This window comes from Hoplias malabaricus, chromosome 8 (assembly GCF_029633855.1).
Source record: "Hoplias malabaricus isolate fHopMal1 chromosome 8, fHopMal1.hap1, whole genome shotgun sequence".
NCBI lineage: Eukaryota > Metazoa > Chordata > Actinopteri > Characiformes > Erythrinidae > Hoplias > Hoplias malabaricus.
In genome coordinates, this window is record NC_089807.1 from 36753859 (window position 1) to 36767555 (window position 13697).

The 13697-nt window shown below is 43.3% G+C and overlaps 1 protein-coding gene across 2 annotated transcripts in view; it reads right to left on the reverse strand.

Moving 5' to 3' along the window:
• Window positions 1–203: 203 nt before the first annotated feature.
• The window catches only part of galnt2 (UDP-N-acetyl-alpha-D-galactosamine:polypeptide N-acetylgalactosaminyltransferase 2), a 116537-nt gene continuing 103043 nt past the window's right edge, over window positions 204–13697 (reverse strand). For both annotated transcript variants that reach the window (XM_066678994.1, XM_066678993.1), the window contains 9 exons: window positions 12823–12910; window positions 9677–9764; window positions 8263–8366; window positions 5659–5785; window positions 4856–4948; window positions 4638–4721; window positions 3502–3628; window positions 2908–3027; window positions 204–946 (listed from right to left, as the gene is read on the reverse strand). In XM_066678994.1, the coding sequence (XP_066535091.1) occupies window positions 791–946; window positions 2908–3027; window positions 3502–3628; window positions 4638–4721; window positions 4856–4948; window positions 5659–5785; window positions 8263–8366; window positions 9677–9764; window positions 12823–12910 (987 nt within the window). In that variant the 3' untranslated portion in view covers window positions 204–790. The remainder of the gene's footprint in view (window positions 947–2907; window positions 3028–3501; window positions 3629–4637; window positions 4722–4855; window positions 4949–5658; window positions 5786–8262; window positions 8367–9676; window positions 9765–12822; window positions 12911–13697) is intronic.

Sequence of the window (13697 nt, forward strand, 5' to 3'; positions counted from 1 at the left end):
AAGAGAGAGAAAAAAGCTGGCCCTTACTTTTCTTTTGTTTTTTTCCTACGTGGACTCTGTATACATCAGCCAGGTGAAAGGCCTGGAAAATCCATAGTCAATGAAGGTGTGTGTGAATGTGCACACGCACACACTGACTCTCTTACACACACACACACACACACATCCTGTGGCAGAGAAAACAAAAAAATAATAATAAAAAGAAAGGTTGAAGAGCTGAACCGAAGGATGGTCATTAAAATTCCAGACGGTAGGAGCCTCAGGGAGTCACTTACATTCGACAATGTTGGTTATGAAAAAGAAAACAACAACAACAACAAAAAAGAAAAAAGACAGCAGAGTCACCTTTGTTTAAAAACAACAAAAGATGTGAAATTTAAAAAATAATAAAAGAAAAGGAAAAACAGCAACAAACCCAAGTCAAATCATTTTGGCTGGCGTCAGAAACAGGAAGAGAAACAAAAATCTATCTTTATTTCCTATTTTTGTTGATTTTTTCTTTTTAAATTAAAGTTTAGATTCACTTTTCCAAGAGCTGGATCAAAAAGGAAAAAAAAAACCCAACAAACAAAGAAAAACAAATTAGTGAGGTATATAGTTGGATGGAAAAAGTCATCGTGTTTGTCATTGTCCGTTAGCGCGCGGCCCCGTGGCCCCCGGGAGGCGTGAGCAGTCGGACTGCTTTGGGGCAGTGTTCCTCAGAGAGCAGAGCTCTGACCCCGAGGCGCGGGGCGAGGGGCTGCTCTGGGAGCTGGAGTCGGGGCGTGATGGAGAGACAGAAGGAGCTGGATTAGGGCTGCAGGTTGAGGGTGAACTTCCACTGCTGGTTGAGGGAGGGGCTGCACACCTCCACCGTCAGACCCCCGCTGCGGGCGCTCCGACTGTCCAGACACAGGTTGCTGCCCACGTGCCGCAGCTTGGTGTTATTTTCAATCTGTTCCCATTTCTGTAAACGGAAGAGACGGAGAAACAGAGGACACGTCATCACCTTCGTCTTTACATGCACCAACATGCTCACACCCAGCTGGAAAAGATGGGCTTCTTCCTGGAACTGCCATGTTTTATAGAAACTATTTGTACTCAATAACTGCATATGCAACAAGTTTGTGAATATATCTAATAAACACGTAGTTTATCATCAAGATAGAATTAGAAACAGTAAAACGAATGTGGCACTGTGACAATTATCTGTAAGCGCTTAATCAGTTCAGTTACCCACGCAGACACAGGGAGAACACACCACACTCCTCACAGACAGTCACCCGGAGGAAACCCACGCAGACACAGGGAGAACACACCACACTCCTCACAGACAGTCACCCGGAGGAAACCCACGCAGACACAGGGAGAACACACCACATTCCTCACAGACAGTCACCCGGAGGAAACCCATGCAGACACAGGGAGAACCCACCACACCCCTCACAGTCACCCGGAGGAAACCCATGCATACACAGGGAGAACACACCACACTCCTCACAGACAGTCACCCGGAGGAAACCCACGCAGACACAGGGAGAACACACCACACTCCTCACAGACAGTCACCCGGAGGAAACCCATGCGGACACAAAGAGAACACACCACACCTCACAGACAGTCACCCAGAGGAAACCCACGCAGACACAGGGAGAACACACCACACTCGTCACAGACAGTCACCCGGAGTGGGAATCGAACCCACAACCTCCAGGTCCCTGGAGCTATATGACTACGACACTACCTGCTCAGGTAATGTAAGCCCAAAATTGAGGACTGTCCAATAGGAATGTCCCTCTGCTCTTTTCCTATTGGACAAGCTTAAGTTTGAGCTTAATTTATCTGCTTTGTGTATTACCCACAAGAGCCTGTGTCTGAATTGTGCCACAATACGAGGAGTCACACACATGTTTTAAAGTATGTTACTTAAGGAGTGTGATTAAGGGCCATTTTCCAGAAGCGCATTTGTGAGGTCAGACACTGATGTAGGACGAGGCCTGGCTTGCAGTCTCCGCACTAATTCATCCCAAAGGTGTTTGATCAGGTTGAGGTCAGGACTCAAATTCTTCCACAACAAATTCACTCAGCTATGTCTTTATGGACCTTGCTTTGTGCACTGGGGCACAGTCAAGTTAGAACAGGAAGGGGCCGTAACCAAACTGTTCCCACGACATTGGAAGCATGAAATTCCCTAAAGCATTAAGTGTTTCTTTCACTGGAAATACGGGGGCCGCAAAACTCCTGAAAAACTACCCCACACCATAATCCCCCCCTCCACCAAACTTTACACTTGACACAATGCAGTCAGACAAGTAACGTTCTCCTGGAAACCGCCAAACCCAGACTCATCCACTGGATGACAACACCAGAGAACCCGTCTCCACTGCTCTAATGTCCAGTGGCGCCATGCTTTACACCACTGCATCTGACGCTTTGCATTGCGCTTGGTGATGTTAGGCTTGGATGCAGCTGCTCAGCCATGAAAACCCATTCCATGAAGCTCTCTACGCACTGTTCTAATCTGCAGGCTACATGAAGTTTGGAGGGCCTGTAGCAATTGACTCTGCAGAAAGTTGCCGACCTCTGTGCAATATACGCCTCAGCATCCGCTGACCCCGCTGTCATTTTACTGCATTCAGTAATGCAGAAGTGGCCTACCACTTCTTGGCCGAGTTGCTGTGGTTCCCAATCTCTTCCACTTTGTTATGATACCACTGACAGTCGACTGTGGAATATTTAGTAATGAGGAAATTTCACAACTGAACTGCACAGGTGGCGTCCTACTGTGGTACCATGCAGGTGCAGAAAAACAAGCACCTAGGCATGCAGACTGTTTCTACAAACATTTGTGAAAGAGTGGATCATCACAGTCCTTATCAACTCACCACCGACATTCGAACACATTCAGAGGAGACAGACATCACTTACCTGTCTGCTGTCATTTTCCCTGCAGCCCTGCAGTTTGATTTGAGACCCCGCTGTGCGGTCCACCACCGTCAGACACAGGTCCATGTGCTTCACAGACTTGTCCTTGGTTAAGGCCCATTCCTGAGGAAACGGAGCAAAGAATGAAACTAGAGTCCCGTTTGAGCTGGATTAGTTTCAGCCTGTGTGATTTCACTTGCCGGATTCATATAAGATTAAAATCAAGGCAATTCCAGCAATCACGGGTTCACAGAAGACACTTAAAAACGTATGTATTTCATACACATACTGTACTTATTTAGGTCGTAATGGAAGTCATATCACTGTCATCATTTAACTTTTAGACAGTGTAAAATAATAGCTCTGCCGTGCATATGCCAATAAATGAGTGACAACAGTGGAGATGCAAGGATTTGTACATAAACAAGGACAGTTCAGGTTAGTGGACGGTGCAGTGTTTGTTCTAGGTACAAAGTTCTAGGTACAGTCCTCTCTGGGTGTGGACCCTTTAACCCCCATCTGTGGTCGAGTGCTCACCAGTGATCTCTGCTCTGTACTGTACACTGCTCCATATTATACCTGTGCTCTGAATGATACCTGGTTGCCCCCAGCGTTGTGGCACTCGTAGACCCCCACCACACCATCAGCAAAGTGCCCCAATGTGTCTAGACAGTTCCCTCCCTGCTGCAGAGCGCCGAATGCGATGTCTTGATGGTCAGGGACCCTGAACAAGTCAAAAATAGCAAAAAAGAAAAAAAGAAAAAAAAACTGAAAACGTAATCACAGCCCTGTACCGGTTTATTATTTGTGACCTGACAATTTTTGTATTTTTAAGATGTTCTTTGAGTTTCAGTTTTTGTAAACACTACCATACACGTTTGTTTGTTAAACGGTAGAATATTAAGCCTTAAGTACACTTTATAAAGTTGTCTAAACCAATAAAAAATGGGCAGCACATGCTATAAAACTAGGAATCAAGATAAACGCACCAAAACAAACCTACCCTGATACACACGAGACACATGGGAACATCTACATCACCTTTCTGATTGCGTTGAATCAAAAATAAATAAATCAATTTTGGAGGATGTTCTTGGTGGGGAAAACATCAGATTAGTCTGTGCAGACTGCAGGGAGTTGGAAGTAAATAGTGTAAATTTAGTTTGGCTCTGCACAAGAGGCTGATATCAGGTAGTTATAATAGTTTCCTTTCCATTTGAAATAGTGCAGCAGTTATATTTTGGTGCTAATACACACCAGAGGTCCACAGTACACATGAACACAGACTGTGTTAACTTTAGTCTTAATTTCATTGGTTATTTAGGGGCTCCATTCAGGTCTCTGACCAGTTAAAGCCAATAAATCAAATGCAAAGGGATTGATATAAATACGTTCTGGAACCACAAAATTGGTTCGCAGCTGGAACCAAAGAACAGCATGTTCTTCAGTACGACTGTAACGACAGCCTCGTGCATGTCAAGATAAAGAAACTCCAAAAAGAGTTATGGTGCAGCATGTTATCTGCTTTTTGATTTGAACACACAAGGAATTTGCAAGGAAATAGAAACAGGAAAATGCCCCGTCTGTGTTTTTTCTGGGGCTGTGGTCAGTGCAACTCAAGGAGCATTCACTTTTACTTCTTTCCGCTGCTCTTTTTCACAAGCTCAGGGATGGCACTGGCGCAATACTCCATAATACTCAGCATTACTCAAGTAAACATCTTCGGATCTCACCGGAGTTCTGGGTAGACATTCTCAAGGTACCACTTGAACGGCTTGCAGCCCAGCCTCTTCTTCATTTCCAATCTGCTCTGAATACTGTCAGGGAAGAGAACCTTATTTAAAGGAAGCTATTTAAAGAATGGGTCTTTACATTTCATTTACACAAAAAATGTGGCATTAGATGTAAATGAACTAATCGCACTTTAAAGTCCTTTTGGGATCCTACTTACTTCCCGTAGGGTACGTTCCGTGCAGAAGGCACAGCGGCATAGTAAAAGTTCTTGAAATCATCCATCCAGACCTCTGCTGCTCTTCTGGTGTTCCTGAAGGGAAGAGACAACCATAAGAACGAAAGGTCAAGATTATGTGGGCTGTTGGGGATGTGTTTGGCTAACTGCTGTGTCTGATCCACTCGTATCAGCACAACTCACATCAATAACAACCTGCGCTGTTGTGGTCCCGACCATTGGTGAACAGGGTACAAAAATAGTTAATAAAGTATGCAGAGCAACAGAAGACCTACAGTCTATAACTGAAGAACTACAAAGTGCTCCTGTATGGTCAATGAAGATCACAACATAGTTGATAAGTGTGTAATTTGAACTATGATGTGTTTTCACTTTCAACCACTGGGTGGAGCTCTTCAGCCAAGCCAGGCTGCACTCTCGGCACCATTTTGTTTGATAAATTCGTGGCTACACTGTTGGGATTTACATGAGGGCTTGGATTTATGTTTCTTTACACTGAATATATCACATCACAGATTGGGCTTTTTTAAAACAATACATTAACTACTGTTTATTTTTTACCCAGTTGTGTGAATACAATTATAACTTTGTCAATTCAGCAACGCTTCTCAGTCCTCGTCATTGCTCTACACAGGACACCCGAGAGTCAAGGCATCAGCCCACTTATAGCTCATTAATTAACTGATTAATAAACAATCCACGACCCTGGTGCAGAATAGAGAAACTAGTTTAAAGCCTGTACACAAAGCTGTAGCTGCGTTTCACACCCCGTGTGCTGCAGTTACCTGGCGAACACAGTCCCGCTGCCTCCAGGAAAAGTGTAGGGATGCTGCTTCCTGAAGACGTGTCCCACTCGACTGCAGGGAATGATCTCCAGACTGCCCCCACACTGCCACACGCGGAATGAGATCTCTGAAATATACACACACACAAAGATACTGAGACTGGAGATCATTTGGGTACACTACAGTAGTTCACAGTAGACACCTACATTAGTCTCTTTCATGAAACATTAACATCTATAAAGGTTTATTCCAACAAACATCAACTCCTGAAATGCTATGAAGGAACAACCAGCAGGCCACCCTTCGCTACAGTAACAGTGTCTGTTCATCTGAAACATTATTTACAGTAGATGGTGGAACATTATGATTTACAGTAGATGGTGGTATAAAATGTGGTGGTCCTGGCTATTGATGAGCAGTGGAGCTGCTAAAATGGACAAAGTGTGTAGATACAAGGTAGGTGTTCCTAATCCAGTGGTAGTTCAGTGTACAAGCTGTGTTTGTGCAACTGAATATTTAGGACCACAGCTGTAGTTCCCATAGCAACTCAATAATAATCCTCCGGTTTAACAAACCCGCCGTATTAAGCTTGTGTGTACTTTTAAAAGCGAGACATTACAACTCCGTGACACTGCATTTCTCTCAGCCGTGTTTCCCAGGCCTTCAGACTGTTCCATCTGCAAAACTGAAACTTTCCTCAGCCCTGCAGTGGAGGCATTAGTTGCTGGATTCCTGCGACCTTTTCCACCACCGCTGCAGCTGTAATAAATGCTGCGTTTGTGAAATGAGTCAGGGCTCCCCCCCTCGCTCGGTATCCATCAACGCCACAGACAGGGTTCGAACTCTGAAAATGAGTCTACCTCATGGACTCTCACACTGCACTATTTAACAGGCAGGCGGATCTCCGAGCCAGAAACACTGAGAGGGAAAAAAGCAACAGCTCTGCCATTGTGACCTGAGTGGACAGTGAGGCTGGTAAAAGCCGACGTGTGGGCTGGAGATTTCTTTCACAGGAATGAAACTTTTCTGGGCAGCTTGATAAATACACCCACTTTTAGGATGCTACTGCAATGTTTTCTCATGCACTCACTCTTCAGGCCAACAGCACCAACCAGACCATACCTTGTTAAGGTTTCTTGAAGACGAACACAGCCTCCTGAGTGGACAGCTGGATTTGTAGCAGTTTTCCACAGCTTTATATGTCATTTATATGGAATCACTCATAATTATTTTAGGCCACTTTTCCACATTTACACCAATGGTGAAGTTGTCAGAATTATGAAATAGTTTCAGTAATTTGTTCAGTGATCGTGTTAAAAAAGGCAACGCATTACATTACTTTACATTAGTTGAGATCAGAATCAACTTCACTGAACTACGTCGGCCATTTTCTCCAAATCGTTAAGTCAAATTCGAGTGTAATTTTGGGGACACTAAAATCTCCCACAATGCCTTGTAAATGTTTATAAAACAACGTAGTTCACTACTTGAGCTGAATGCTATGACGGAATTCAATTCAGAGAACAAAGGCAGAATTCTGAGATTAAAGTCAGAAACATTCCAAGAATAAAGTCAGAATATTTAGAGAAAAACTGTTTGGATTATTATTAATTATAATATTTAAACAGACAGACTCACAGTCTGTGCGCCGTAGAGTGAGTTGTGACAGAAGCAGTCAATTAAGTGAACAGAAATATTTATTAAACGCTTCCATCCACATGACAACTAACCCCGTCAGTTCAGCCGCCTTACTGCGACGCATACAGCTTTAGTTCATTGTATAAGTCCATGAGCCATAATGCGATGGAGCCTCGTGGGCACACTGGAGTTCCACTACCTCGTGACCATTAATTGTATCCTGTGAAACTACACGCCCTCTTCAGGATAAACGGGTTCTTGCACAACGTTCAGATCCTAACAACAGTTCTCTGATGTGCCAGAGGACTGAGTATTTATTCCTGAAATCTATACCACAGTATGACTTCAACAATACATTGTGTCCCATTATAAGTGCAGACTTTAATCTCAGAACTGTATTTTTTGTTTTCAATGCCGTGGCCCTAAAACTTTGAGAGTTTCTTTGTTACTAAGCAACCGACAGCGTAAGTGTCCGAATCCACTTGCGTTTCTTAATGCTTCTTAGTGTCTCACTACATAGCACAATACTAATGGAGTAGGGAGCCATTTCAGTTGCCTGTTTTGTTTCAGAGGTTACATCAATACTGCCTTAAACTGCCACTGTAAATGAGCAACAGCAGCGTTCAGCAATGTAAAAGCTGCCATAGTGTCGCTAGCGTTTCTGCTCATGTGCAGCTGTGACTTTATGGCCCCCAAAAAAGTGAACATTTGTAGCAAGAAAAAGCGAATCAAAATGCTAATAGCGCATCACATCATCGTGGAGGGTGGGTGGTTATAAACAAGACCCCGCTTATTAGCATATTTTTAAGTTAACTCAACCATCACAACATGCAACTAGTCCCATGAAAGTTTCAGTATCAAGCCATCTTCAGATCCAAGTTTGTTTCTACTTGAGTCAGTGCTTTTCAAAGCCACACTAGTCTGTGTGAAGTGCACTTAAAAAGCTGATCCAGCTGCTGCTCTCACCGAGATTTTCACCACCCCACACGTCCATCATCATGTCATATTTCCCCAGCTCCTCAAAGTAACTTTTGTCCATGACGAAGAGGCCACCAGCGATCATCGGAGTCCTGAAACAGGGGGGAAGAAGAATCACATGATACTGCCTTTAAAGCTTCATTTCATGCCAATTTAAACACATCATTCAATAGCTGCGCCCTAGTTTCAGCATCACGTTTCATTCTCACACTGTCTCAGAAGCAGTGCCTTATCCTGTTTATCCTGAGGACAGCCCTGTTCCCTCAGAGTTGCCAAAATAGCATACTTCAGATACTTGGGTTTTAGCTATCAAAAGAACATCACTGGTTTGATGAAAATAAAAAAGATCTTATGCTGACAAGAGAGATTAAGGAACCCATGTAAAAGCCTATGAGGAGTCTCACACCAGCAGGATTCTCTTCGTTCCTCTTTCCACCCCAAATGATCGTTTTTATGCTCATATTACGCTCAGTAATCACTGTCATCCTCGTAAAGTCCCTGAGTTGCGAAGTGCTTTGATTGTTGTGTTAAAAGCCTCATAAAATCACTGTACCACGTTTAAGTCAACACGCCGCACAAACAACAGCTGAATCTTGCTGTAATGTAGCTATTATATAAAGTGCTTAAGGTATTTGTTGTGGAAAGTGAAGGGTGGTTTCTACCTCAGCTGAGATGTCACTAGTCTTTGTTCCCTTGAGCTAATAATTATCCATCTTCAGATGCTCCCTGAACAGTGAAGCATTTGTAAACACATGTAAATAAACAGCATCTCAGACAAAGAGCGGTTTGTTCTGTCTAATAAAGTCATCTACGAGTGAGTTTGCTTTTCCAAGGTGAATTAATCTTAGTCACAATAAAAAACAGGAGTACAAACAAAATGATCCAAGGTTAAGACACACTACTGCTATCAGAGACAAAGCCAAACTATAAATGGGATAATACTGTGTTATGAAGTAAACCAGTGTGCACGTTAATTTGGGCACGTGGAGGGTCTACCGTCCCACACACTGGGAAACAACACCACCCAGTCATTTTATGAGTCGTTCTGATTTTGTGCTGCATCTTACATAGAGTGCAGACTTCAGAGTTGTCCCGCCCCCTCCTCTGAGTCCCTCCAATCACAGAGCAGGAGCTGCGTTTATGTGTAAGTGCAAGAACGAGCGCAAACAGAGCAAAACAAACAATCAGATCAGAGAAGATAGACACCTAAAGTAAACAGATCGTCGGGGTGAACAGCGGCTCATTATCATTTAAAGGAACAGGGGCTGAAATGGTTTGTTCTGAACAGGGCTGTACTGTTGGTTCCTTCTGGCGAAAGCATGTCACAGACATTTCTTTAAAACCCCCCTGAAGAAGCCTAGAATATGTCCCCGTTAACCAGAGAATTGAAGCGCAATCTCACTTGATGGGGGCGATAGGGTTCCCCTGCCGTGCTCTCCTCTGCTCCAGAGTCATGTAGTCCCACTTAAAGACCAGGTTCCAGTCAAAACCTAAAAAAACAAAACAGAAACACATTCTAGAAATGATAAAGTCATATATTTTTCCCACCAATAGCTGGAGAGAAGCTGCGCATACTAAAGTAAGGGAACCCAAAATTGTGCTGACTGAGGCCAGACTTCGTGACTGCTCAACCCACTGCCTCAGCACTGGGATAATTACCCACATTTTTACTGTGACTAAAATGGGACTGAGACTCCGAGCTGATTCCGAGTAGAAGTGTCCAGTCCAAAAGTGTCCAAGCTAATATCATCAGCCCGGAGGGACCGGTTTCAACACTAGGCAGTTACACTCTCACAGCAATGATACGCCTACACTGAAACTGACCCTCAATACAGAGATCTGTGAGGGTGAAAATATTTTGAAGCAGCAGATATTTTCACCACCAGAAAACAGAATACAACCTTTAAGAGAGGGATTACCTTTGATTTATTTACTTTTAATAAATTGCAACTCGCATCAAATGAGGAATCAAAGTGTTTTGAATTTGTTTACACTCCATACAGCGGGTCCCACACAGAGAGGAGGCGGCCATGTTTAAAATAAGCCTGTGTTTGAAGTGTCCTAAATACTGTCTACTGAGGCTTGCTTTTTTTTTATTTATTTTATATTTACACTGGTGTAGCACCTTTCTAAATACCCAAGGACACTTTCCAATCAACATTCAATCCACACACACACACACACACACACACAGGCAAGAAACAGCAGCCAAATGCTCACAGCGTACTCTCAACCAGGAAAGTCCGTCCACCTAGAGAACTGCATTGGGCACCAGGGAGTTCACCCAGGATAGAGTGCCAATCCATATCTGGGCATACACACATACAGATATTCATTCATATACACACTCTTATTTGTGGTTTAAAGTTGTAATTATTCTATGTGGTGAATGTGTATCAATATCTGGGTGGTGTCCTATTGCGTTTCACATACACACAGCTAATGATACATTCAGTCCACTAGGTGTCAGTACGATGGCTGATAGCCTGTCACTTTGGATTGTAAATAAAATGGTCTCAAAATTGTTTGAATGTGTTTTTACAATTAAAACAGGGGAGGCTTTTTAAGGGTTAGTTCCTGAGTGCAATCACAATGGCCACCATCAGTAAGGGCTAAAAGCTTTGGAGTGTTGAGACCACTGCTGCACTTAGACTGAAGAAAGACCACTCCGAGCGCTCTGAATCTGAGTTCCTGGAAAAACTCTGACAATGCCCTAGCTCTTGGTCATTTTTAACAAACCAGCACACAGTCATTTCAGTGGCCATAGAAAAGGAGGACAGGCAGGGATAGTTGTAGCCAGAATGTAGTATTTCAGGGCAGTAAATGGATGATAATGGGGATTTAATTTTAGCTCCCGCCCTCCTCACAAATCCCTGTGGTCTCCTGCTGGGAAGTGGCCTACAATTTGGGAATTACATCAGGAAAAAAAAAATAGCAGTCTAATCAATGTAATGTATGAGGAGGGAGGAGAAGACCAAACAGAATAGCAGAGCAGGGGAACTTTATGCAGTGTGCACTTGAGCTGCGGCTTCACACATCAAAAAGCATGTGGGATCACACTCAGATACTGAGGCAGTGGGATACAACCCCTAAATAAATTGATCAGTTTCAATTCCAACTGGTTTTTCATTCACTGGACACTCATGGAGCTCTCCCTGCCTTTTCAGAGGCAGACTAACAAAGAGAATGTGATGGATTCTTTCATGAGTTAGCTTCCAGTTGTGGCTTTTCGTTTGGGGAAATGTACCAGAATTACAAGCCTCAGAGGGAGATGTGTATTGTTTTAGCAAATTAACTGCACAGAACTTGGTTTTGGAATAGGAATCATATATACAGGGTGAGTCAAGAGTCAGAGGACACTCTTTTATTTCAGAAACGAAAGGGAAAATGAAATGTCTGAATACCCCAGCAAGTAATGTGTGAGGGGGCCTATTTTTTAGGCTACATCTGGGACATGGCTGCATTCTTGAAAGCAGCCATATTGGATCAAGGGCAAGTTTTTCCAATGTGAAGTGAATGTGACCACCATCTTTGGTCAGAATGGATGAGAATACTGTTTCCTGTAGCATTGTCTGGTAGCGCTGAGACATTAGGGTCTGGGCAAGACTTTTGAATCACCCTGTATTTGTCATTGGGTGGATGGGTGGGTGGATGGATAGGTGGATGGATGGGTGGGTGGATGGGTGGGTGGTTGGGTGGGTGGTTGGGTGGGTGGATGGGTGGATGGGTGGGTGGTTGGGTGGTTGGTTGGGTGGGTGGATGGGTGGATGGTTGGGTGGGTGGATGGTTGGGTGGTTGGGTGGTTGGGTGGGTGGTTGGGTGGTTGGGTGGGTGGATGGATGGATGCTGTGTTCAAAGGATGTGGGAGGCTAAAGATCCCCAAAAATTTAGATACATTTTCTTGAAGATGAAAATGTTAAAGTCTAAGACCATAGAGAAGCACTAAAAAGACAACTTAACTAATTGATGCATGTCGTCCAACTTTAAACATCCTTAAACAGGCAATCCCAAGGATTTTAAATGTTATATAAGAGGGAATGAATGCATTTGACTTTCAAACCCTCAAACAGCACTGCATTAAAATACAGGATACTTCTGTGCTGGATGTCACTATATGGACTCTGGAATTTGTTAACAATTTGTTGTCAATAAACACAGTTCATTGCTGGATTCACAAAAAGGCATGTTCACACAGTACCATGCACAGCAGAAGCTATAAGAAAAATGGAGTTTGTGTGTAGCAGTGAAAGGTGCAAAAGCTTAATGTGTATTAGTGCACACAGAGTATGATCTTTAACTTGCACATCTGCTAAAGCACTATTAATACTGTAGGTATATATAAACAGGCTTGAGCAACATATGCTGCCTTCTAGATGACTTCTCTTTTTAGTACAATACCAGCTGGAGGCAGACTTTCACACTATTCCATAAACAACTCATAAAGCCTCAAGCTAGTTTTTTCGAAGATATAAAAAGGTAAAGGTAAAAAAAGACCAAGAGACAGACGCCGGTGAAAAGGCAGGACTTCTGAAGAGAAAGTTCATTTACCTCCTTTCAGATCCGCGGAGGCTCCAACATACTGAAAGTTGTCCATGTTAATGACATCGATGATGGGTGAGACGACTCGGGTCTTGTCCTGCCAGAGAGAGATAACAGGAGAAGAGAGCAGGCCTTTGGTCAGAACAAATCAAACATCAGAAAAGCAATGAAGCCGACCATGACATTTCTCTAACAGCTGACTTGTTACTAGGACTGTGCCTTGTAGATAAGCAGATTAATCACCAATTAGAAAATCAATTAGTGTAATAAGGTTAAGGTCAGTCGTTCAGTTACGTCACCAGTTATAGCAGTGTTGCACATTTTGTCCAAATCTTTGTCAACAGCCCTTTCCTCCTACCATTTCCAATGCCAAGTGCAGGCTGCAGAGGTATACAGCTCATCAGCATTGGGCTGTAGAACAGAGGTCTGGAGGGACAAACTCCTTTTTAATAGCCTTAATTTCAGTGGAAACATTAGGGAACAGTGTACAAACCTTTATTTGAATTATTCAGTGCTACATCTGTGTAAAGCTAACAGTGGTGAATGTTCACTTTTCCATGCTGGATTTACCATTAGCCTACTTCAATAAAAGATGGACCATGATATGTGTAGAATCAGATTACTGCACTATTCTACTCATTCCTTTATATCTTCAGCCCAGCAGGTTACATCTTTGTATTATCAACCAATTTCTCCTTCCAAAAAGCTCCAAATATTCCCCAGGTTTCTGACCATTTTTCAATGCTGAATTAAGGCTGTGGAGATCTGAAACTAATGATGCTTTTCCACTGCATGGAACCTACTCGGCTTGGCTTGGCTTGTTTTGCTTTTCCCCTGGCTGAATCTGGTCCCTGTAACTAAGGACTTTCTTAGTCTCTGCTCGT